The sequence below is a fragment of the Emydura macquarii genome, unplaced genomic scaffold (assembly GCF_026122565.2).
Source record: "Emydura macquarii macquarii isolate MOO-44397 ecotype Brisbane River unplaced genomic scaffold, CSIRO-AGI_Emac_v2 contig_450, whole genome shotgun sequence".
Classification (NCBI taxonomy): Eukaryota; Metazoa; Chordata; order Testudines; family Chelidae; genus Emydura; species Emydura macquarii.
The window spans coordinates 15,807,909-15,835,494 of NW_027130587.1; the positions used below are offsets into that span (position 1 = coordinate 15,807,909).

A 27,586-nucleotide genomic window follows, 5' to 3' on the forward strand; every position below is an offset into this window, starting at 1 on the left:
TTCACTATTCCCATTTGATGCATCTGACAAAAACACCCTTTTTTGCTGTTGCTAACTTTTCTGTGGGTCGTTTTGCCTCTCTGACCTTATTTTAATTTCATCCCATTTGTTTGAAGATTCTGTTTACTATCTGTGTGTGTTCTAAGGCAGATCACAGTAGTGATAATTTCAGCAGCTTGACTGAATGTAAATGTTCTGGAAACAGAAACTTATCACATTTTAAAATCTTGATCATTTAATAGAGTATCAGGGAAGTTAGAGGTTTTAATTAATGTTCGCAAAGATGAAAATTGCTTTGTATGGTGTGCTTCAGGTCCCAAGGATCTCTTCGCTGCCAGTAAAGTCAGTGAAATGGGGCTGAAGGCAAGCTCATTGTTACTGAGTGGTATTAGTGATTGGTGAACTTCCAGGAATTTGGTTTAGATAAGCATCCAGATGTGAAGTTGCTTATCTGCAGTATCCATGCTTGGGGTGTGTTGGGGGGAGGGGGCACATTCTTCCATCCCCATCCCCTCGTCTGGCTTCTTCCCATCTACCTGGAGAGAGACCCAGTTTTTTGCTAACAATTGTGTGTTCAGAAGGTGATCAGCCAGACCAGCTCACTCTCTAATCTCTTAAAGAGGTGTCCAGGTAGGCCTTCTGTCTCCTAATTCAGTCTTGGGTGGCATGGCAGGCAATCCTTCCATACCCTTTTTAAAGGGTAGCCAATAGATTCTCCTCTCTATATCTCGCGAGGCCATTTTTGTGCTGTTTCAGCACATATGGCTCTCATCATGGCTGGAGAAGGGAAGTGCAAGAATTTCATTTCAGAACTTCATCAAAAGTTTGGTTCAGGATTGGATCTAAAATTGGTTGAATCAAAGGAACTATCATGTTGTTCAAACCATATTTTCAATTTAATTATTGATTACCAAGGTATTTGTGTATCAGTAGAAGCTTTTGTTCTTTCAAATATTTCTGCTTCTCCTTCCAGAGTCTTAATTTGGAAATATTTAAAATTTTATGTCAATTTATTGTTCCTTTTGTGAGAAATAACAATACATTGTTTATCACTTTAAAAGGACATAAGACCTTGTTAAAACCAAACAGCTCAACAATCATTGGATGATGCATTTTAATTTTCTCAGTTAATTAAAGGTGTGGTCTTTTTTAGATTAAGCGGTGGACAAAGGCATACATTTATTTTTTTATTAAAATGACTTTATAGTTGAATGAAGGTGTACCAGGTTTTTTTTAAAGAGTCTAATTACACTAAAACGTTTAATTTTGAATGTAAATGTTGTGCAACTTGTTTACAAAAAATATATTGAATGAAGCATTGGATTTTATTTTTAGGAAAACATCATGTATTCACTCACTACTAATTCCAGTCAATAATGAAAGAAGCTGAAAAGTATAAACTCAGAAATTTATTTAACTTTAAAACCTCTTTTGATGGTCTGCCTAATGTCTAACATCAAATTATAAACCAAGTTTTTTTGTCACCTAATAACTGCTTTAGTTGATTCTTTCTTGGTGTCTCTTAATCCCAAGGTGGTAAAGTGATTTAGCAAAAACTGCATCTGTTTTCTCTTGTTACCTGATAACTTCTTAATGAGTACTAACAGCTTATGTGAGAGCAAGGCCATTAGCACTAATGGATAAGGAGGACAGCTGATATGGCATGGGAAAGGTTAAAGATTACCAGGGAAGTTTTTGCAAATATACACACATAGCACAAGGGAATAAGTACCGTAATGGTTTTGCACTGATATTTATGTACTAATGGACTGGGCAAAATCTTTGTACACCTATTATTTTTCAGATGTCTTACAGTCACAATCTGGTATAACATATGACAGTCGTTCAATTTGTTAGATAAGCATGCTACTTTTGTTTTATAGAAATACTTAAATAGTGTGCTTGTCACTATATAATCTAACTAGGTATAATATTGCAGTTTCTTTCTTAAGAGGTTCATTCTAACCTGTTCTTGGCCATACAGTCTTTCCATGTATTTTACTGAGTCTGGAATGCTTACACTTTCCGCCTGCCTAAAGAACCAGTGCATTAGTGCGTGCTCTTAATTACAAATGTATGTCACATCAGTATTGGTCAGATTTTTCTGAAGAAGGCCTATGTGTTGTAATACAGTATTGTGGTAGCATTAACTTTTAGGTTTTTCCCTTCAGATACCATTATTTGTTTTGTTGTATATTACTTTTCATCTTCTGGATGAAACACTAGCTGTTTAAGTTTGTTTTTTCTTGTTCGTTGTTATGAGTGTGAAAAGAGAAGATAAAAAGCAAAAAGCAGGAGGATATATTTCTAAAGATTTTAAATAGGCATTCCTTTGACAAAGGCATGGCTCAATTTTGAGTGGTAGCATCTCCATTAGCATTAATGGGGTAAGTATATCAACTGAGGCATCTCAGAGGTTAATCAGGCTTCCTGGCTAGAAATTGCCATCAATACAATGTGGCGCCTAATTCTGTTGGACCTTCAGAGGCTTTCCTGACAACACACTAACAGACTTTGTGTAAGTCATTTCCTATGAATTATTAAAACAAACGTTTGGCTGCTAATTGATGAACACTAATGTGTTTTCTAATCACTGCAGTTTGAGTTTTTAGCACTAAACAAAGCAGTTACAATTGATTTGTGGCTTATTCTTGGTTTCAGTCTGTGATCTGTATCTTTTTTTCCTTTTCAATTTAGCAGGCATCTTTGCTTGTCATTTTAGTTAAGAAGTTGCTTGTTACAATGTCATTCCTTTCTGAACGCTTACTATATTTATTTATACATGGTGTTTTATGGGCAAATAAGAGGCAGTTTTTCTCCAAGGAAAGACATTTCAGAATTGTAGCTTTTTTTAACCCATTTCTCCCAATCTGTCCTGTTCCACCCCACCCTCAGAAAAAAAAAGTCTGTAAAGTATAAAACCCAGTGAAAGGGGGATATATTTTGAAAGCACTGCCTGGAAAACAGGAACAGTAAGTCCCATTATTGGTAGTGGGGTTTGTGTGCTCTGCTGGAAGTCTTCCTACCCATCACTTTGAAGATGTAGCCTTAATTTTATTGTTTTTTTGATTCTCATATTCAAACAGTATTAGAGCTCCAAAAGGTGAATACCTGAGAAATAAATGACTCTCCCTGTTATATCTATCAAAGGCCACATCCTTCCTGTCTTACTCACCTGTGTACGATTGCCTTCAATAGGGTTATTAATGTATGAGTAAGTCAAGCATGATTTGGTCCTGAGTAAGTATTTCTCTACACAGTGAACATGTAATGCGTTTATTCCTCTCACTGTGGCGACGACATACATTTGATCCCTCTTACAATCTCTGAGGTGACATATCAAATGAAATGAAGGACCAGCCTCGTATATTTCTGTAGTTCATGATCATGAAGGAGCAAGGGCGTATGGCAATAGAAATGTGATCTGTTTACTTACGCTGCAGTTCTCTCAGTGGGTGCTGTGCCACCTGTCCCCTTTATTATGATATCAATGTACTGTAATGTTTTCAACTGTGGAGGCTTTTCCTCAGTATTGCAGGAACAAATAAATAAAAATGTTAGTTTAACAAGAAAAAAAAATCAGCATACATTCTAAGAAACATTACAGTGAATACTCTTTTTTTTTAATGGATGTTTTTTTGACGCCTCTGGCTAAAATACATAAAATTACATTTTATTTTCCAAAGAAAACCAGTTCTCCAGATAGATCAAACTCTACTAGTAGGTTGCCTAATCTTTTAAATAGAATATTATTACATGTAGTATCTCACACACAATTAGTATGTCAGTTATAAAAACCCATTTAATTTGTATTGTATGTTTCTGGTATGTGGTGATGAGCAATCTAGTTACCACATTCATTGCGCTGTGAGAGAAATTTCAGTGTAGATCTGAAAAACAGCCCTAAAACTTTATTTATTGGTTCTCTTTCTTTTTATAGACGATAAAGACTGGACTTACAATGGTTGGGAAAGTAGTTACACAGCTGACAGGGACATTGCCTTCAGGAGCAACTGAAGAAGAGATTTTAGCTCATAGCAATACTCGTCGAAGTCCTCTGGTGCCTGGGATCATCACTATTATTGATACCGAGACAGTTGGAGAAGGGCAGGTAATACAACTTGCAAAGAAACAAAAAGAGTATCAGAAGTGCCTTAAGCTTCATAAGACTTTAGAGTTAAAAATGCATTATAAGCTTTTACATTTCCAAATGAAAAACATAGCCATGATTTTTACCAGGTCAAGAAAATGTACAGATGCACATTGTTATGGCATGGGAAGTGCTATTCGGGACTGAATTTAAGCCAGCATGTCTATAGCTTGTAATGCGCATTTACATGACATTTTGACAACATCAAGTGTGAAGTGTCACTTTCTGTCTCTCTAACACTTGCTCAAAATTGACATTGATTTATGATGACTAGTTATATGTGGGGATGGTCTGAGTACATTTATTAATACATAATGTAGCAGGAAATTTTGACTGTGCGCTAGAAATATGGTGAATTATTTGATATGGTGTGAAATAGTAATTGTGAGACCATGGTTAGCTAAGCAAATGGATAACTTGGGTAGAAAGTTTGAAATTGCTTAACTTTTCAAAACATAAGTTTAAGTCTGCCATTTAATTTAGTGTTTCCGGCAGCGTAGTTAAATTATAGAATACAATTGTACCATGTAAGATTATCTGTTGAAAAATCCATATATCAACCATTTAAAACTAAAACTAACGTTTTAATTAATTTTTTTTTTTTATGAAATAAAGTTGTCATAGGTTTCTTATTGATTCCTTTCAATTAATTATTTCTTTTTTAAGGGTTTGATCCTGGAGTCTTTACTCATGCAACATTCCAACTGATGTAATTATTTATGACTGTACTGCAAATTGAGTTTTTCCATAATGTATTTGTCGATATTTGTTCAATCAAAAAACAAAAACAACAAGAAAAAAACCCTCATGATTCCTATTTCTCCCAGCCCCGTAAAGGCCCCAAAGAATGTTTGCGATGCACTGTGTACAACTTTATTGTCTTGGTAAGATATTTAAAATAAAAAAAAAAAAAGCCCTGTTATGTGTGTACCCTAACTGATGGTAAAATAAAATATTTTCCTTTCCAGGTTTATTATACACTGCCTGATACTTTAATGTTTCCAAGAATTAATTTAAAGATAATCAAATCCATATCGTGTTGCCAGGGGATTAGTCATTTGGTATTGAAGTCCCTTCTCTCTCAAAAACAAAATAAAACAAAACCTGCAAAAAATAGAAAATAACACACTATTTTATTTGATTTTACAAGATTCTGTTAGTAAAATAAGGCTGCTGGCCTTCTGGGATTCATTTTTGTTTCCTGGAAAAATTTCTGTTGCCTTTTCTTATAATGCCTGAAAAAAAGAAAAATTCTACTTCATCAATTTCTCATGAAGCCTTGTTTAATGCAGTCATTATTTCTGATGTTCTTCTCTGTGCATTGACTCTTCTGCATAAGCTTAGAAATAAAATGATTTATCGTAGGTTTTTAAATCTTGTTGTTGATTTAGAGGTTTTTATGAACTTGTCCTCTGACCTTACCAGTAGTAGGGAGTAATCAAACCTAAAGGACACTGTGGAAAAGTAGTTGTAAGAATAACAGTTGCCTTTCCCAAGTAACACTGCAATATCATAAATAAGCCATTATTGTTAGTGAAACAATTTTTTTTGTTTTAAACCCCTGAAGTAACAGCTCTGAGGCAGACACTATTCTTAGATCACTTGAATCCAGAAATAACTTTCTGGTGTTCATATTTGTGAGACCTGGGATATGTAAACACTATCGGGTTTCATAATTTATTTTCATTGTGGAGGCTGGGTCTCAGAATTTTCTGCATGGGTGTTTCTAATAAAGGGAAAATAACCTTTCTTTTACATTGTCGGCTTTCTTGGCACAAAAAGCCTTTTTATTACTTTAGGGAAAAGTCTAGGTCTATCAGTGAAGAAGCTTGATAAACAAAAACCTGGGAGATATTTTTAATTTTTTATGTGGCCTAGAAAATGTCTGTTGTTGTACAATACTGCCTCTGTAGGGTACCTTCCTGTAGAAGGTGTATGATTTGCAATCGCTGTCCTTCCTGGGGCATTGCCAGATGCTATCCCCTACTCCAGGGGTGTCAAACTCACTCAAGGTGACGGGCCAAAATCACAGAACCTGTACTTCGAAAGGGCCATGCAATGCTCTCCGCCGAAAATTTCATGCAGTCTACCCATTTTCAGCGGCGCGGCATCAGCAATTTTCAGCGGTGCCATTACGCTGTGGGCTCCACTGACATTGCTGCTTTAAGACAATACCCGCCGCTGAAAAAGTGAGGACGACTTTAGTTTTTCGGCAGTAGAGTTCTGCGGAGGAACGGATTGCTGCTTCAGGGCTGTGGCCCCACAAATCTCTTAAAGTGGTAATGCAGACATTCGGTGACACCACTACTTACTTTCGGCAGCCAGGATAAAAATGGGTCGCGGGCCACATAAAAAAGGTTCGCGGGCCAAATGTGGCCCGCGGGCCGTATGTTTGACACCCCTGCCCTACTCTGTTTCCTTCATCACTGAATTGAATTAGCAAATGTTGTGCACAGATCCTGGCTTGAACATGGCAGATTCAAATTCTGCTGGCTGCATGAATTGACTAGTTCCACTGCAGAGGAAGGGTAATAAGAGTCAGTTGGTAGGAGACAGGGAGTGCTCCTGCTCTCTCACGCTGATGGGCCCAGGTAGATCCACAGGAGGTGACAGGTTACTGCTTAGATGATGTAGGATCCATTTGCACTAGCTGGACAGACATAAATAGTTTTCATAGCATAATTGATTTGGGCTTCAGTTCAGGGAGGCACTTAAGCACATGCCTGGTTTTAAACGTGTGAGTAGTTTCACTGAAGTACATAGGAGTGCTTACATGCTTAAAGGTATTAGAGAGACTAGGTGAATGAGGTAATATCTTTTATTGGACCACCCCCCTCTGTTGGTGAGAGAGACCTGAAAAAGCTCTGTGTGATTCGAAAGTTTGTCTCTCTCCCCAAAAGAAGTTAGTACAATAAAAGATATTACCTCACCCACCTTGTCTCTCTCATATCCTGGGACCAACATGGCTACAACTACATTGCATGCTTAAAGGTAGGCACATGGTTGATCACCTTGCTGAATTGCTGCTTATGACTCTCTGAGCTGGGTTGATCCTAGCTCATTATATTTAGTGCGTGTAAGGAATTGATCCTGTCATGGCAAATTGGCTTGTCTATAGTTTTACCCCCACCCTCACAACTGCCCAACTTCTCAAACTGCTGCTGAGTTCCCCCCGGTGGGGTGGAAAGTGGTTAAGCTGGATGGTTAATGTGGGTTTCTCACAGGATCTAATGTTAGACCCATGTTCCAATGGAGTAATTGTTCTACAGTTACAGGTCAAAAGCCTCGTGTATTTTTATCTCCGCTTTCAAGGCACAGCTTCTGGCAGTAATTAAGTGGGCAGTCATAGGACACAGTGTTCAGATATAGACTCAGATGGAGGAATGAAAGGACAAAATAGGTATGAGGTACCACTGGGTAGCATCCCTGATTCCTCCCAGGTGGAAAGGGAAGGATGAATATTTGTGGTTTGGTCTGTTACATCTCTATTGAATTGGGATGGATGTGCTCAGTGGCAGCTTGGGTCTTTTTAAATCGCTTGGGAAACTACAGGGAATTCATGATGCTAGATAAATTTGTGTTCTGGATTGAGTTAGCCCCTTTCCAGATACTGTAGCAAAGCCTTTCATCCAGGGATCTGTGCATTGTGTGGTGGTTTTATTTGTTTGTGGATCTTAAAGGATAGTCAGAAATAATAATAGCTCTGGGGATGAATTTCAGAGACACAGAGGGAAGTTGGGTGCCCGACTTTCAAATGGGCACCTAAGTGCCCTTTGTGAATTTGAAAATCTCTCTCTTTATCCACATAGCACTAACTCCACCTCTGACAAAGAACTTGGGATATTGTATTATATAATGGAATGAAAACAATTATAGAACAGTATAATAAAAATAGTGAATGACCTCTTTAAGATACAGATATGTGAAAACAAATGAGGGGTCCAGTTTGAAAAATGGGACAAAAAGCATAGGAAAAGGAAGGTAATAAATATAGGACCAACAGTGGTTCTCCTGCAAACACTTTGGAAAGGGAAAGAAGTAGGTAAATGATTAAATTAAATAGATTTCAGTGGGGAGCTCGTTCCATACCATGAGGCCTACAATATCAGAAAATGGGATTGTTGACTTTGGACATGACAGTGAAAACCCTAAATTGTGTGTATGTGTGCAGATTTGCCTGCCAGAAACTGAGTTAAGGAGAATGTATTGAACATAGTTAGGCCAGAAGTGTTAGAATTTTAAACTAAAATTTTTCTCTCTCTTTAAGTTCAGTTCACCCTTTTATAGGCAGTCAGTGTAATGAATGTAGTAAGATAGCCCTCAGTTCATTCTATGAGATATGATAGCATAATATTTCATAATTTGAAATATTATTAGCTTTATACAGAAATATGCACAGCAAAGAGATCTTTGAATTTAACCACACAGAAATTTAATGCATTAAATCTCTAGGGAAAATAATTTTAGTAAATCTTATTAATGTAGACATATTAGTGAAATCTCACATGTGGCAGTTGTTTACATGATAGTTCCTTCTTTTAAAGACAGTGGTACTTTGAGAAAGTTTGAGCTGTAGTGTGTCATTAAAAGAAAAGTGTAGAAATGTTGAATTATTGGATTATTTGGATTATATTTGAAAACTGAATAAAAATAATTATCAAGAAACCCAAATAACTTTGTGGTCAACCAAAATATGTTACCAAGGTTCGTGTGCTTGTTTAAACTTCCTTTTAATGAAGTGTTACTAAACTTTTCAGTTAACTGCAGTGGCTATTTATTTGGATCTGTTAATTAGTTTAAATGGATAAAAATGAACCTATACAGATGTCCTCTTTTTTTCCTCTCTAATTGGAATTAAATACATAAACCTTTAGTGGTTTGAGTTTTATAGAAAAATTATTTTCTTTTGACCTTTGATTCTTTATTCTTAATTAATTCATCAACTAGGCCACCCACATTTAGCTTTCAATAATGACCTTTCTCAAAAGCCTGCAGTTTTGTGACTGAATATAAATCTGTTAAACATCTAACATTTAGTTGATTCTTAATGTTTCTGATAGAGTGATGTGATTAATGATATATCATTGTGTTACTCATTGATCATTCAAAACGCATGAAAATATTTGAGGAAAATTTTTTAATGTTAACTTTGAAAAATTATAAGGTAGATAATATGTTGGTCTTTTTATGTTTTAAAATGTGATTGGTGGTTTTTTCCTGTTCCCTATTAACTTTTTATTGCATTAAAGAGGAATTCTGAAGAAAAAAATGCAGCAGGCTGCAGTTCAATAAGTTCATTTCCATTTGGTAAGGAGTTGATAACAATTGAACCAAATAAAGATGCTTATCAAGTAGCAAGAATTATAGAGAAACTTCATCATAAAACAAAACAAATGGTTTAAAGAATAAAGGGTATTCAACAGTAAAACTTTAACTGCATACGTAATTCCATTGGTTATTAATGCCAGTACTTTTACTTACAACAAAGTACAATTTTCACAGAAGTTAATTCGATATTCTAATGTACATTATATACCAAAATTTATTTATTTATATATATAAAATATAAATAAAAATAAAATATAGCAACAGGATTCCCTCAGAGCATAATACTGTCTGCCTTACTTTTATTAAAGGGGATCTGTTTTTTGTCAAGAAGACATTTTTGTCTCAGATAAATGGTTCAGGCTGAGCGCAAGGCTGTTTTGAGTTTATGCTGGATTCTATTAAAAGGAGTGCAGTAGTTAATGCCACAGATTTATCACTTTTAGCCCTTTTCTACTGATGTTTGACCTTAGCTATAATGTTTTTTTTGGGGGGGGGGCGTTGTTTTTTTTTTTTGCTGCACGTACATTTTAGGACCTGAAGCTGATGATGCACTGACTTTAGTTATTTAAATCCACTGAGACTTTATTAAAGATATTTTTGTATATGCAATAATTATAGAATATTTTATTCTTCATATTTCTATTACTAAATTGATTAGTTTGTTTTTTTATGGTGATGGGATCATTCTTTCTTAACTTTATTAAGAATAAGACCAACTTGATTCAATTTATGTCCATTTTTTATTTGTCTTACTTTCATATTTTATTTAAAAGCATGGCTCCACTGGGGTAAGTCATGTAATTCGCCTTTAAAGATGAAAATAATTGAAGTCGTAATTGCCAATGACTTCTGTTCAACAACATGGAATATACTAAACATGAAGTAAAACACAGTTTCAGATAAAGCCTTTTATTCCTAATCTATCTCTTGTCCTCCAGCAAACACTGTATTCTAATAGCAAGTGTAATGATCCCATAGGTGTTCTGTCTGTTTCTCTGTTTGAAGACGATAAAGACTACTTGTATCAATTCGTGTTCTGTTGAACTTCAATGTAGTCAGCTTGAGAGAGCTACGGCATTGACTCATCATGTTCAATTAAGATCTGGGTAGAGCTGCTTCCTTTGAAAATCATATTGCAGCTATCTTATTGAGATGCTGGTTGGGCATCTCAAATCAGATGAGAGGTGATTTTTGGGGTCTTGACAGAAGAGGCCTAATGTTATTTTTGTGGAATTCTTAATTTCTGATGACAGGGAAATCTATAAGGAAGATATGTGAGTAAGCTTGTGATACTGATGCATTTGTGAGGACAGTGGCTGGATTTATGAACATATTACTATGAGTGACTTTATAATGGTCTTATAATCCTAGCACCAAAAGTAAAGTGTTTAGAGGCCACTGCCATGGAGATTGAAAGAGTTGCAGCATGAAAATATAATGGGGGATATCCCAAAGAATTTCTGTGGATTTCCCCACTCTTTGGCAGCACCTGAACACATCATTAGGCAATTTGTGCCATTCTTTCCCAAGAAAGTATTCCCACTTCCACCCTTTTTTCAGTATAAACTGGTGGAAAGGAACCGACTTTATAGCATCAGTGTTGATTTAACATGCCTCCCAATAACCCATGGATAATCCTTAACCCACTCCACCCCCTCCAGTCCCTTGCAGAAAACTTCTTTCACTTCAGCATGAAGTGTTCCCATCCCATCTTCTGTGAAGTCTATCTGGAAGAATCCCCTGTGGTCTGGATACCTTCTTCATTACTTCAGTGCTGCAGCCTTCAGTCTTGTTCTGTAAATTAAAATTGTACTTCTTTAACTATACCAGTATAACAGAATAAGACACCTTTATACCAGTATAATTGTGCTCACACTAGGTACTGTACTGGTATAACTACATCAGTAAAAAATTGCATCTAACTGAAAAAGTTACACAGGTACAAAATCTGCATACAAACTAGGCCTTCATATTTTGCCTTTTGGGAGAGCTTTGAAAGGACCACAGAGCCTAGAGTTTATTGCTGAGCTCTTCTCTGGCTGACAAGACTGATCATCAGGTCAGCCAGGGAGAAAGAACTCTGTGCCTCTTCCTTCTTTTGCTGTGTAGAGATGGTAGAGACAAATAGAGATGTGAAAAAGGCCTCTCCCTAGCATACCACAGCAACTGACCAATCCGCCATGCAAGAAGGGGAAAAACAGTAAAAGTTTTAGGAACAGCCAGAAGATTTTAAATACAAATAAGGCTCTGTATATACTACATCTTATGTCAGCATAACTTACGTTGCTCAGAGGTGTGAATAAACCACCCCTCTGAGTGACATAAATTACACTGACATAAGTGCCGATGTGGATAGCCCTATGGTGGTTTTATTTTGCTGACATCGGCATAGAGCGTCTTCATTAGACTCGCTGCAGCAGCATCAGTGCAGCTGCGTCGCTGCAGCCCTGTACCTCTAGACGTGACAAAGCACTGTCCATTGCAGGCCCCAACTAACCTCCCTTCTGCATTCCAGTGTAATTTCTTTTTTATGTTGACTTTAAAAACATGAGCTACGTGTCTTTAACTTCATATTTCCCCACATTGGCAGGTATGTGAGGTCGCTAATCCCATTTTCTTTGTGGCTCCAGTGGTGTGGTGTGAGGAGTATTAGAACATTTAAAAGAAGTCAGGCACAGGCTCTCCACCTCCTATTCATGTCTGTATTTTTGAGTCACAAAGATGTGTGTTCTTACTCTCTGTTTAGTTAACACTGACATTTCCATTTGAACAAGACAGCTTTCCAAAAGAGTCAGACTCCCTTGCATTTTGGGGTTTGCACAGTCTTCAAGGCCAGTTGTGTGTTTCTGAATGTGCAAAGTAGACAATAGAAATCACTCTGTTCTTATTCCTTTAAAAAAATCACAAACCAGGGAATAATAAATGCAAGTGAAAAGATTAAAAGGTAGTTCATTTGTTATGTTTGTAAATCATCTTCGTATGAAAAACTGGAAATTATTAGAAAACTGATTTTAAATCATTCACAAATTATGCCCTTCCAAGAAGAGCATTTTAAGAAATAGCTGAAAAGCCGTTTTTAAATTTGGACTCCATTTGCTTAACCTATGAATGATACATTTTTGGCTTTATCCTGTACTCAAATTCGAATGTCTAAAGTGTTTCACAATACCTAATGATATTGTGGAATCCCTATTTGTCATTTCAGACTAAAAGTGTTTTCTTAACAGCCAGACTGTTCTTTGTCCATTGTACAGAGATTTTTGTTGTAGAGATAATCATCTTGGTGCAACTTTAGTTGCTTTGAAAGAAACCCACACTGAATTAATCATGTTTGCTGTCTGTATAAAAATTTGCACATGCAACAAATTAGATAATATATATTAACTTGTTTTAACTGTGGTTTAGATGAATACTGATATCTACAAATTTCAGGTTAACAAAAACTTGGTGTAACATGACTGGATTTAAAAATCTCCTGTTTCATGTGTAATACTATCTTATGGTGCGTCTGCTATCTTTAATTATGATGAGAAGGCCTAGGGTAAGACTACATAAAAGTTACATAAAAGTGGAAGCTGTGAAAAAATGATGTATAGGAGTTAGTCTGTGCCGCTTATATAGGCTGAGAAAAGGAACACTGTTTCTTTGAAATGCTCTTAGGAAGATCTCCAGACCCTTTAGTTAGTGGTTCTGGAATCAGTACGGAATGCTGACAACAGAAAGCAAAACCATAATTGTCTGTATGTGACAGTGCCAAGTAGTTTGAACGTTTAAAATAAGTTAGGCACAGGCCTCCTCATCTCTATTACGTGACTTTTTAAACATTTAAAGATGATTTCTCTTTTGAAGCATAGAAATAAATGTTTTCAAATTATCCAATGACTGTTAAGAAAAGGAAGTTTCAAATGCCCTCAAAAGTACTTTGGCACACAACAGACAAATTACTAAAAACTTGGAAGAGGTAATTTTACACTACTTTATTAAAAAAACTGGAACCTTGCTTATTTACTGTAGGTGCCATTCATTTAATATGTGTTACATTGTTACTAAATTGTGCAATCTTTTTAATTAATAATGTTCTGGGATTATTTTGCTTTGTTTTGAGTTTTCCATCTTTAACATGATCATCATTTTAACTGAAAAATTAAGCATCTTTCCAGTTATTCTTGTGTCTGATAATGAATTCATGCAGTATTTTAGTGTCATTTTCTGACACTTGCATGTAGTCAGATCTTGATAAACTTTTGGTGGGACATTTCCAGCCTCAGACATTTGTGCCACTTTTATCTGAGGCAGAATTTGGTCCTTGAATCTGTTATGTTGCAACATAATAATTAGATTACAAGTTCTCTCTATCACAATCCAGGCTTTGAGTATTGTGTTTGGTAGGCTAAAGGCAACTGTAACCAAAGATATGATTCCACACATAGTTCATGCCAACACATAAGCATATCTCCATTCAGGAGATTGAATGTGTAGCACCTGGTGTTCTCTCAAAGTACTTGTTTAAAGGCAGTTGACTAATGTTGATGGCAAGGTGGATGCTTGATTTTAACAGGGTTATAATCTAAAACCTCCAGAGTACCTTTAAGCTAAGTAGTCCTGGGGCTTTTTGTTGTGGTTTTTTTTTTTTGTTTGTTTTTTTCCCCCCCCCCAGTACTACTATTTAAAATCCATCAGGGGGAAATTTCAAGATGGAGACAATCAGGTTACTTAGGATCATAGAAATGTAAGGCTGGAAGTGACATCAAGAGGTCATCTGGTCCAGCCCCCTGCACTAAGGCAGAGCAGTTCTTGATAGGTGTTGGTCTAACCTGTTCTTAAAAACCTCTAATGATGGGGATTCCAAAATCTCCCTTTGAAGCCTCTTTTTCTGTGCCATTTTTTGTATTGTCTTGCTAGAAAAATGACTTGTGGTTTACACTTAAGGAATTATATATGCTTTTTGGCTGAAATCATGCCTCATCAATGCCTCTTGGACTAGCCCAAACAAACAGGTTTTGTGCACGAGAAAATCCATCTACTAACCTGAAGGGAAGTGTGAGGTAATTCCACAGCTACTCTACGGCTGCTGCTTGAGTCTCGTGGATGGAACAAGAGATTCTATTCTGAAGTAGGAAGCTGCAGCCACTGGATCCTCATAATCATAGACCCACTGGCCACAATCCTTGCCTCAACCTGAGCAATCTGGATGTTGAGCCTAGAGTCCTGCATAAGCCTGCTCTGCAGCCACCAACACTTCATGCAGCAGAACATGAATTTTCACTGCTTATGAAGAAGCCAGGAGGCTTTCTACTCTTCAGGCAGTCATTTACACAGTCTTCAAAATTCTGCAGAGAAATGCAGAAATGTGTGGGTGTTGAATGACTTTGCAACTTTGACTGCATAAAAATTGTACCATACAGAAACACCTAACCTTCCTTTGTCTCCATTAATATTATGCAGGTGCTTGTTAGCGAGGATTCTGATAGCAACGGTATTGTGGCCCATTTCCCTGCACATGAAAAGCCTATTTGCTGCATGGCTTTTAACCCCAGTGGTAAGTTCTTTCGCCATTGTTAATTTTGAATCATCTTGTATGTGAAGAGTAAAAAAAAAAAAAAGTGTTTCATGTGTATTATGTTTCTTTCAGTGAATTAAAAATCGCTGCAGTCTTTTAGTAGTCCAGTGTGGTAAATGCACATGATGACTTAGTAAACATTGGCATCTGAACTCATTTAGTTGAGTGTTGAATATCAGTTGACAGAAACTGCAGTTAATTTGTCTTTTCTGGCACTTTCAGCCTCAAACAGCTAGAATGCATGAAGGGACAATGTGACTAATATCTGTAGTAATAGATATAGCTGAAATACTAAAGGAAGTTAATTTATTAGGTTTCCTAATACATTTTCCTATCAGAAGTTAGGGACCATAACTTTCCTAAAATGTTGTTTCTTCCTAGATTTGAGGATGAAATGGGTAATTTCAATTAAATGAATGTCTTTAAGGTAACGTATAGTGATGATAGATGTTCTGTTGATATGTAACTTAAAGTTCTGGTCTTCCCTTTCTTTTGAGTGCTATGAGCCGTGATTGAAAATATTTTAAAAACCTCAGACAGCACCTTTTCCCCTACTTCCTCTTTGCAGACGAAGAATGTTTGTGGGCAAGTGAGATGCATCCTGTGTGTGAATCTTGTCCAGTGGAAAAGTAATATGTTTTTTAGTCTTCTTAAAACAGAGAAATAACTTTTTGATTGACTGCACAGTGGTCAGTAAAAGGGCCAGAGAATCAACAGCTTCCGCTTGCCTAAATTAATGAGTTCTAAAATGTAGTAAATGCCCTGAAGATCTTGGGGATGAAGTCACATTTCAAAGAACTAAAAGTGAATGTATGTCATGTATATCTTCACTTGTGGTGACCAGTCAGACTGATTTTGACATCCCATCTGTTATGTCAGAACTCTTTAATAGTAGTGTGCAGTTCAAAGCATCCTTACTATTAGTGCTTTTGACATAAAAAGCTGTATTCTAATCTCATAGTTAGGAATTTAATCATATAACTGTGCATTAAGGTGAGAGTGTACTCTGTAAATTCTAAAATGGAGATATTTCTGTACTGTTCTCAGTCTTGGGTGTTTGGTACAAAAAATAATACCTAGATTATAGGTAGTGCTGACAAATTGAAATAAATAGTTATTTATATAAACATTAATTAAATACCTTTTAAAAAGGGAAATGGTGTAAATTAGAAAAAACAGAAAATATTTATGCAGTAGCAGGTTTTGTGAGATATGTATTTGCATATATACCAGAATGTCTCAGCTTTTTTCTCTTCGATCATGCATTGAAATAGTCATCTTTTGTCTATGATACAGCAGCCTATTTCCATGGATCCAACAGTTGAACAAGATGCTTTGTGAGGGAAATGCCATTTTCTAAACACAATTGTTTTCTGTCCGCACCCAAGAAAGACAGGAGGCTGTGGTTTAATTAGGCTGCGACTTTACACATTTATAATGTCTTGGAGTACCTGGCAACAGATCATACAGTGGAGGGAAGAAAGGGTCAGCTCCCTGCTGATCCAGATGTAGAAGCTCCAAACCTCAGCTCTCTTACAGGGGATAGGAAAAGGAGGAGTGCTGGCTCCCTACTGACAAGATTTAGGAGCTGCACTGCCACCCCCACTCTTACTCAGGTTCCATAAGGGATGTTTTCCTTCAGAACCTTTTCCAATCCATTTTATCTGATAATCGTATCCCTTCCACACAGAATACCTGCACTGGACATCCACCACAAAGAGATGCCAGTAAAATCCTTGGCTTCCATCCTCCCACCCCTGATGGGTTCCAAGATAGTCACAGATTCCTTCCTCTTTTTTTTTTTTTTTTTTTTAATCCAAGTTGAACCATATTTGCCACTGGTTTCTGCTTCTGGTTTCTTCGGCTGCCAAAGAATGTACAAGCCGGACAAAGACCCACTCACAAAAAGGTTGCGGTGGCAGATTGTTGGCTGTTTGCTTTGTGTCATGAAACTCTTGTGGAAATGAATGACCCACAGCAAGGTGTTAAATCATGCTGCGCGGCCTGTGTTTTTTCCATTGAAATTCTGAAAAGGTTGAAAACTTTTACTTCAGCTCCATGCATAGTGAAATCACCACTTAAAACCTGTAAGCTGGATTCTTTATTTAATATCCAGAGAGGATTATATTTGATGTCAGCGTTACAAGTGACATCGTTTTAACCCATTACATAAATGTCATGTTGCCATTCAGTCTGGTATGTTTACAAAGCATAATGAAAGCAAGAACTGGCTTTTGCTACCAGGTTCTTCTACTGGCTATTATGTAACTATTAGGCACTATTTACTCATGATGTTACACTCTGAGATGTCATACCAATATCTAATGGCTAACTTTCATTAACCAATGGAATTAATAGACACTAAACCTTTTTACATTGAGATTTGTGGCTAATCAGATACAATGAATCTAAGTTGCTATCTTTGTACCAACATACTCATGAAAATGTACTTCACAAGTATTCAATTTTCAAAAGTAATTTAAGCATTGTGAATCACAGGTACAGAATTATTATGCAGCTCTTTTGAGGACCTGATAGATAAATTTGTAATAGAATCATAGAATCATAAATGCACCAAAAGTCAAAACATACAAAAAGATCGATAAGTTACATTAATACAGTTTCTGTGCAACAAAATCTGATTGAATAAAGCAACATAGATAGCCCCCTTCAGCAATTAATTATTAAATAAACCAAATTGTCAATAGAATGTATTTGTGATATGACAAAGATATCCACTTCAGATATTTCTAATGCACTGCTTTGTACTGAACGGGGGCCTAGTTTGTGGTGATTTAATCAAAGGTGATAGGACAACACTACAACACTTAGAGATGTCACACTGTAAAACTAGCTATTAGAAGGGGATAGCATAAATTTGGCTTCACTATACATAAGAACATAAGAATGGCCATAGTGGGTCAGACCATTGGTCCATCTAGCCCAGTATCCTGTTTTCCAACAGTGGCTGACGCCTGCTGCTTCAGAGGGAATGAATAGAACAGGTAATCGTCAAGTGATCAACCCATCGGCCATTCCCAGCCTCTGGCAAACAGCCATCCCTGCCTGTCTTGGCTAATAGCCATTGATGGACCTATCCTCCATGAACTTATCTAGTTCTTTTTTGAACCCTGTTATAGTCTTGGCCTTCACAAAATCCTCTGGCAAGGAGTGCCACAGGTTGACTGTGCACTGTGTGAAGAAATATTTCCTTTTGTTTGTTTTAAACCTGCTGCCTACTAATTTCATTTGTGACCCCGAAGGAGTATATAACACTTCCTTATTTGCTTTCTCCTCACCAGTCATGATTTTATAGACCTCTATCATATTCCCTCCTTCGCCTCCAGTCGTCTCTTTTTCCAAGCTGAAAAGTCCCAGTCTTATTAATATCTCCTCCTATGGAAGTTTTTCCATACCCCTAATCATTTTAGTTGCCCTCTTCTGTACCTTGTCCAATTCCAATAGACCTTTCTTGAGGTAGGGTGACCAGATCTGCACACAGTATTCAAGGTGTGGGTGTACCATGGATTTATGAAGAGGCAATATGATATTTTCTGTCTTATCTATCTCTTTCCTAGTGATTCCCAACATTGTTAGCTTTTTGACTACTGCTGCACATTGAGTGGATCTTTTCAGAGAATTATCCACAGTGACTCTTTCTTGAGTGGTAACTGCTGACTTAGACCCCATCATTTTGTATGTATAGTTGGGATTATGTTTTCCAATGTGCATTACTTTGCATTTATCAACATTGAATTTTGTCTGCCGTTTTGTTGCCCAGTCACCCAGTTTTGTGAGATCCCTTTGTAACTCTTCCTAGTCTGCTTTGGACTTAACTATCTTGAGTAGTTTTGTATCATCTGTAAATTTTGCCACCTCAGTTTACCCCTTTTACCAGATCATTTATGAATATTTTGAACAGTACTGGTCCCTGTACAGACCTCTGTGGGATTCCACTATTTACTTCTCTCCATTCTGAAAACTGACCATTTATTCCTACCCTTGGTTTCCTATCTTTTGACCAGTTACTGATCCAGGAAAGGACCTTTCTTCTTATCCCATGACTGCTTACTTTGTTTAAAGAATAAGCATTTGGAGAAGGACCTTGTCAAAGATTTTCTGAAAATCTAAGGATAATAAGGAAAATCTATAAGACAAAGATTACAAAAAGCCCTACAAAAAGGAGGGGAAAAGGAACTATTGATGTCAGTGGATTAATGCTATGGTCATATTTGGCTTAGGAGCTTTCTGGTTTTTATTTAAAAAGGAAAAAAAAACCTTACTGCATCTTTAGCTCCATAGTCATGTTAAATCTCATTATGGGCCTGATCCAAAGTCTATTGAAAACAGTGGACAGACTCCATAGAGTGCATTGGACTTTGGATCAGGTCCTATAAGCTTGTCTGCTACTGCTGACTGGCCTTTGCCAGTGTGATATATATATATATATTTTAAGTTTGAGGCAAAACTATTCTGCTTTTTTATTTTATTTTATTAAGAGAGGCTGAAAAAATAGATCTTTTCCCATTTGTACAAATTGCCATGTTTTCTTCATGCAGGTAACTCAAAAACCGTTGATCTTTGAAATGGAAACCTGGGCATATAATTAGTGTTTATTTTGGAGTAGATCCATGACCAAGTTTGAAGAAAATAATTGGTTGGATAATAAAATAATAAACAATTGAAACAGGATTTCTGCATATGCTGAATGGGCAGTTTAGATTTTTAGCAGAATCTGAAATATCCCATACACATCTCCCTGAAGCATCCTGGCAATAACAGGCTGGTGCTGGAGCAGTTAGTATTGTAAATGTTTTATTGTAAAACAGGCAACAAATCTTGCTTGAAAACCACCTTACCAATAGGGTTTGAAGAAAATCATGGAAGCAAATATTGCATATTCTGACAATGTACGGTGTCTTTACAATTTCTTGCCTAATTCAGAAAAATGCTATGTGTTCATTTAACAAAAAAATAAATTTCACATAGTTCTTTGTGTGGGTTTTTCTGCCTTACAACTGGAAACTGTTATTCCCTGGGGCTTGACCCACAGGACCCCTAGATCTGCTGGAATTTGCCAAAAGCCAGGACCATCCGTCTACTGTCCTCGCCTTTCTGCTTTAAATTTTTAAGATAAATAGATTAATTTTGAGGTATGGAAGCAGCTCAGTAAAAGTAAAAAAGAATGGATATCTCCTATCTGTGTAATGGTGATTTCATCTTTGGGAATAATCAATAAAAGGCATCAAGACAGATATACACAAATACTGAACTGAATTGAACTGGTCAGTACAGTTGTTTTCCCTAGAAAGAACATTGTGTTGTAAAATACAAAAGAAGAAAATTCAAGCCCATTTTACACGTTTTCTTTGCCATTTGCGATGTCGGCTTTAGTTTCACCGTCGGTGCCAGCATTCGTTTGTGATAGCCAGTAAACACATTTCTTATACAATATTCTTTTACTGTTTTTGGATGGGAGTTTAGTAAAACTTATCCCAAGTTTCATATTCAGATGCCTCGCCATTATGCTCTGTGCTTTCTTGCTAACTGAAAATTATTAACTTTTTCTAGGTGGAATTTGTATGAGTGTTTTGTATATCCATTTTATATAGAAAACTGATACTACTTTCATAAATATTACTTATTATTTATATAGTGCCAAACATGTTGGTGGATGCTTTTGAGACAGAAATAAAGATAAGTTCCCTGCTCAGAAGAGCTCACATTGTGTTTTTAGACATCTGGTTTTGAATAAATTCAATAAAAGTTGTAAGTAGTAATTCTACATTGCCAAGTGCATGACCCAGGTGCTGTGTGCAATATAAAATACACAGATCTGAGTTCAGGGCATACATTAGGTTGGTACCTAGCGTTATGGCATATGGGCACTTCTTTCAAGTTGCTGCCTTCTTCTCCACAGAATCAAAGCCTTGTTCTGTGTGGGCTGGGGGGATTTTTTTGCAGTAAATGAATTTTCTGGCTTTTCTGGTTGCTGAGATGCTCAGTTCACAAGGCTAATGAAGCAGTGATGTCTGTTGGGCTTGCAGAATGGTAGCTCTAAAAGGTGTGAGGTGCCCCACTAATTTCACTGAATGCTTGTTTACTTGGAAGTTCTACACAATCCACTATGAGTGACAGCTCATTCTGGTACCATGATTCAGTGGGCTTGGGAGAGTACTACCACTTCTCCGGCCCTTTCTGCCCCTCAGTCAATCAAGGAAACAAGCCTCAGGAGCCTCAGAGACCAGCAGGGCATCTACGCCTCCTTGAAAGAGAGCTAAGCTCAAGAAGTTCAGCGTGAGTGACAAGGCTCACCAAGGGGAAGCCACGACCAAGGAGCCCCCCATGTGCATATTCAGACACCAATAAGGGGGCTGTGAGTTGAGATCAGAGAGCTCATGTCTGATCGTACTTTGAGCATCTGCACAATCACGTCTCCTATGGAAAGAGTTTGGAAGAATATACTTTTTCTTCCCAGTTCAAGTCTCTGTCTGAATTAAAGACCTCCAGCTGCAACTTAATTATTAAAACATTTCAACCTGTGAATAAATTGTGTGATGTCAAGTAACAGTCCCCTTTCTACGTCTCATAGTTGTGCTTCTTAAGAAAACCTCTCCCTTATGAGGTAGTAGCTCCTGTACAGTCAATACATTTGTGACCACGTAGACATAATGGATAATCTAGGATGCCTTTACTAAAACAAAGCCATCTACCTGTGACTTCCTTTTGAAGACTGTAATAAATTAGTGATCTCTCTGTGATCTCTCATTCTGTGCATAAGCAATGGCCCCAGGTCATCAGGATAGGATTAGGGTCAGCGTTAGCTAGACTTCCATATTACCCACAAGTCTCCATCAGTGATTGTGCCTATGATTTGGGCTTTTCTTCCCTTAGACTATAAAGATGTGACTATTTATTTGGAAATTTTGGTTGTGCACAGCCAGCAACTTACTTCTCTGTTGAATTGTGTAAATTCAGTATTGACACTATCCAATGTAGTCAGTATGCAGGAACTTTTACATGTAGTTAGCATAAAAATTCTCACCATTCCTTTTTACAGCAGTATTTTCCTTCTGTGAATTTCATGCAACGTGATGATATTGTGCAATAAGTTTTTGTTAGCAGGGATTAAGCTTTAAACTATCTTTTATAATAAAATATTTAAACAGGTACAAACAGTTTACAAAATGTCATGGTTATTATAGTACCATGGAAAAAAATGTTTGCTACTTAATGTAAATTGACAAGAGCTCATTAAGTAAACTCTTTATCAAGGCGCCCTGGACTACTTTTTGGGAGGTCACAAACAGAAGGAATACACCATAGGGGGTTATTTAATTTAAGATGTTTATGAAAAAGCCTCCAAGATTTTAATGTTCTGACGATAGTCTGCCAGGAATTGTAAGTGTGTGGAAGATTTAAAATGGAGAGAGGGAAAAAAGGATTACATGTTACCAAATAGAATTAATTGCTCCATGATAATCTGGACTAGACTAAACTAAACTAGAGATTGTCTAGACTAGAGACTGTAGGAGACAGGCAAATGTCCCTCTTATTCATGAAGTTGCATTATTAGATAAATTGTTATAATTCACATACGGATAAAAGTCCCCCAATTTAATGTCAATTTAATAGCCTAGGAAAAATAATTCTGTTTGTTCCATCTTTCCATACCGACCTATTAAGAAACTTACTTGTCGCTGTCAGACACAGGATACTGGGATAGATGGGACCACTGGTCTCATCTCTTATGGCAGTTCCTATATCCCACTGTCTGAAAATTTTTTACTCTCATTCTGATGCCCCCGCTCACCTCCCAATATGGCTTCAGGTCTAAAGCATTCACTCTGCCACTGTTTTCAAGTCATTAGACTTAAACCTTTGATTCAAACACTGTGAGTTGAGAAGGTATTGAGAATCAGGATCTGAATCTGAAGTTTGGGGCTGGAGCCTGTAGCCCCCAGGCCTTTAATGGGACTAATCAAAATCCAAGATCCATGCAATTCCAAAATTTTGATCTGAATTTTGCGATGTCTGCCAACCTCTAATGTTAAGATATAAGGGAATATACAGTAATGTGGGTAACCTGGGAATCCTTGAGAGACAGACTGGATTTCCAGTTTGTTGTTGTAGACCTCAATATGTGTAAAAAAAAGAAGTGATTATCAAGTTTAATGAGCATATAATAAAAAACAGTGTTGAAATTTGGAGGGCAGTGATGGTATGCTCCTTTCCCCAGTGATCACTCTCTGTCAGTAATCAGTGTTGAGAAGTTGGTGTATAGCTTGTCGGTTGGTACTCCTCATCCTTTCATCCATCAAATCTGGGAAGTGCTCTGACCTGTAAATGGGAAATATGATTGTTACAAATTTAGAAAATCCATAAACTTGCTTTGTTTTATCTTAATCAAAATAGTAATATTGTCATTTACATCAAGGAAATTTCTTAGAATAGGTTCCAAATGCAAGATTTATGTCTTTTTCCTAACTTTATCACCATCTGATTTTTAAACTGTTTCAAACCTTCAATGTTTGGCTATGTTCCCACCCCAGCCCTGGCTGCCTTTCTCTGCAGCATTTCTGAATGGATTTCTTTCAAGATCATTTAGAGTCCTGATGCTGTAACTATTTAGCCTTTAGTAACCATGCACATTCTGGCAAGCCATTTTCATAGGTTATATAATAGACCCATTAAGAACAACAATAGTACTTGTTAAATGTATTGCAATAAGTTTGGGGAAGTCTGTAAAATAACATGAGCAGGCCACTTTCCTGCTTACATATACCTAATTCTGTGTGATCTTATGAAGCATTCTTTCTAAAACAGCAGAGTGTATGTATAGATGTGCTTATATGTGAATGTCCGCAAAAATAATTTGTGCATCTTTTAATGAGCGTAAGATTGAAAGATCATAGGAAAATTATGCAAATGACATTAATTGCTAGTACATAGTAAAATGAGAAACAACCAGCAAATAGTTCAATATTGTGTTGCAGACCAGAGCAGAGAATGGTCTCAAGGGAAAAGTTAAAAATACAGTAAAATTCACATAACGGAATAACACTGCAAAATGAATTGGAGAGAAAATACTGCTTGGTTGACTAGCTGGCATGCAATCTCTGCTGTATGGTTTCTATTCATAGAAGTGAAATTAAAGGATGCAGTTAAACACAGTTGTGAAACGTCCAGTCCAACAGCTGTATTTAGTTTGTTTTTCAATTTCTCATTGCCTTTCTTGTTTATTAGCTGTGACTCTGAGGTCAGAATTAAAACAAATATTTTAATGGCAGTATTTATGGTGTTGGCAAGGAGCATGATGGCTTAGTACTGTGATCTGGACAAGACTCGATATGGGTGGTGTGAGGTAGTCCCTTCAGGCTTTAAACAGAGTCACGATTGGTGAGACTTTGAAAAGTAGAATGCCTGTAAATCACGCAACTGATAAGCATCATGGAATCAGTACTTTTCAGTTCCATTAATGAACGGGGCATGCTTAAAGGAATTTTGAGGGGGCCACAAAGGAAAGATTCCTTATGGATTTTAGCATATTAAAGCCTACAGAATTCCTCAGTTCATTTTGACAGCTCTGAAGTATAAAGGCCTTTTATGAACTGTGATAATTAAAACCAACTTGGATGTAAATTATGCATGTTTATTCAGAATTCAGAAATTGTTATACATGCTTTTCTGAGTAATATTAGAATACATGGTCCATGAGCATTAGGCCATCTTATTATTTTAGGACATTGTCTTCACTTTATCACATTTAAAAGCAAATTTTAGCATTTTTACTTGTGAAAAAGCTGTCTGTTAGTTGCTAAATACATTGTAATCCACTGTTTGGCAAGTTTTATAAAGCTGTAGGTAATTCAGTTCCTGAGACAAACATAAAATACGTGTTTTGAAATCTCAATCCGGGCAGATCTAAATTATAAATAAAGTAGATTTTAAAATTATATCAGCCAATGTTTGTGAGAAAATTAGCTGATTTTCCTCAACATTGTAGATAGATGGAAACATTTATAGGAATAATCCTGTTAATTACATTTTAGAAACAGTGCGGCTGAAAGGGTCATATTAATGGAGAACCTATATATTTTAATTCATCTCTCAGTAGTATTTTGGAGTGGATGAAAACAAGGATCATGTTGGATGTTGAAAAGTATATAGATTAAGTGCTTATTTAAATAATATTGTTATAAACTGAAGGATGTTCTTTCATTTGTTGCTGAGTATTGACACTGTAAAAGACACTGTTAAAATGTGACAGGAAGCAGTTGTATTATCCTTTGTACCTAGAACAGCTGGTCATCTTCTTGCTCAGGCAAATGGTATTAATAGGCCTGGATATAACCAATACACTTCTCCTCCGGTTCTGTGTATTTAGATTTTGAATGTGAAACTATAGTGCACATAGCAATATCTGTTTTTTTCTGTAAAACACTCTTGACTTGGAATCAAGTTTGTTAGAATTTTAAAATTAGGAATTTAAGAATTTTGAAGGATAAAAATGAATGATTCCCTTTGGATTAGCTCTGTTTCAGAGTTTGTTCACAGTGTTTGTGGTAGAATGCCCACATTTTAATCAAAAGTTGTCTTTTAGCATTTTGGATTTAAACTCTCTTTAGGGGACTAGGGAATGAGAAGGAAGCTAAACTGGACTCCTTGGTGCTAATGATAGTTGAGAAATGTTTATCTGTGTCCTTCACATATTCCTTGTAAATGAAGATTTTGATAAAATCTTGATAAAGCCAAACTTCCTTTAACTAGAAATAAAATATTTTATGGTAATATAATTTTGTGGGTCTCAGTTTTATTTGTCTGCCTAGACAAAATAAATATTAGACTTGGAGATTTGTTCACTGAGACTTATATGAAGCTTTTTTCCTAATGTTAAAGTTTTTAGGTAAAAAATGTATGATCAGGGCCAATAGCTTTGCAATTTTGTATCCTGGGGAGAATATTTTAAAGTCAATTTAGATATTTCATTTTCTAAAACCAAAATTTACTTAAGGTCATAATTATTGATCATCATAAGCATGTATTTTTAGCAAGTATTCCCAAGATGTATGCACAATAGCCAGATATCTAGCCTGTGAAAAGGATTTTTAAAGTCATTTACATTCATTTTGTTGTCTCTAGTCTGATTTCATTCCATGAAATTCAAATAATGAATTCTGTATGCTCATTTATTTAGCACCTGGGTGTGCGCGGTCCCGTCCCGTCCTCCTCCTCCCCTCTTCCTTCCTGCCCCCCTTCCCCCCCCATCCTTAGACTAGATTCCCTCGGCTGGCAAAAGATGGTGCATTTTACACCACTTATTCTCTCTTGAAGTTTCCATAAGAGAAGGACAGTTTTAATTTGTGGTGGAGATTCTTTAGGAGTCCCACTGGTGGAGCTGTAGCAGGAGTGCACAAAATCACTGTAGACTTTCCCAAGCTGTACTGCCCGTTTTTCAGGCTATGCTGACTCCTTATGGCAGAGAGACCGTTACTGCCGCCTCCTTGTGTTTCTGGCTGTTATGGACCCTGGAATCTCAACAGGTAAAAGAGGTGGAAACATCATTTGAAGGCTGCTGGTGGAATTAATTTGTAAGTGTAACAGTGGTGTAAGTTCGCTTAGTCAGGGTTGGGGTGGAGTTGAGGGTGGTGCAAGCGGGAAAAGGGTGCAGTTTATAGAAATTGGGATATAGCGGCTCTTTCTGGCAGTTGTTAGACACATGAAGTGATATTGCAAATGGGAATTAGTGTGAATAGCTTCAGTGTCTAAAGTAAATTCTCCCATCCCCAACTGAACTCAAGAGTAGCACTTTTCCAGGCAGTATGCAGTGTTTCTGCCAGGTTACCAGGACACTTTTCTCTCAATAACTATCACAGAAACCTGAGACGGTTTGGTTTTTTTTCCTCCTTAAAGCAAGCTGGCAACATTCCTGATGACCCTACAGTAGGGGATGCCAGCTATCCACTGTGACTGATAACAATACAGATGTGCATCCTCTGACTTGCGTATTTTTTTTTTTTTTTGCCAATAAGTGGGGCTAGTCTTCCACCACCGCAGAAGAATTGCTGGCTCACACTGAGGGACAAGGGCTAACTCCTTTGCTACGTGGGAAAATTATATGAATCAGGCCTTTTAGCCACCCGAAGTGTGGTAATGCTTTCCCTAATTTCTTTACACCAACACTGTAGACTAATACAGATTTGGCCCCTTCTAATTTATACAGTGGAACACTTCCTGAACTAAATGGTTTATTAATTATTATAACACTCTTTTATGCACAGATCTCAAAGTGCATTTCAAAGGAAGGTACGTATCATTATCCCCAGTTTACTGAGGCATGTAGAAGTTAGTCTACTTTTTAAAAAGTGTCCATTAATTTTAGGTGCCTCAGCTTTTAGGTGCCCAACTTGACTTTAAGAGGTGCTGAGACATCTACAGCTCCATTTGTCTTTAGTGGGGATAGCTGGTGCTCATCATCTCTGGGAGATTGTGGAACCATATCCTTTGGAGGTTTTTAAGAACAGGTTTGACAAACACCTGTCTTAGGT

General features: G+C 36.8%; 1 protein-coding gene across 8 annotated transcripts in view; it reads left to right on the forward strand.

Annotated features, from left to right (window-relative positions):
- BCAS3 (BCAS3 microtubule associated cell migration factor) overlaps positions 1-27,586 on the forward strand; it is a 451,757-nt gene that overhangs the window by 96,561 nt on the left and 327,610 nt on the right. For all 8 annotated transcript variants that reach the window (XM_067538144.1, XM_067538140.1, XM_067538137.1 and 5 more), the window contains 2 exons: positions 3,941-4,111; positions 14,924-15,017. In XM_067538144.1, coding sequence (XP_067394245.1) covers positions 3,941-4,111; positions 14,924-15,017 — 265 coding nt within the window. The remainder of the gene's footprint in view (positions 1-3,940; positions 4,112-14,923; positions 15,018-27,586) is intronic.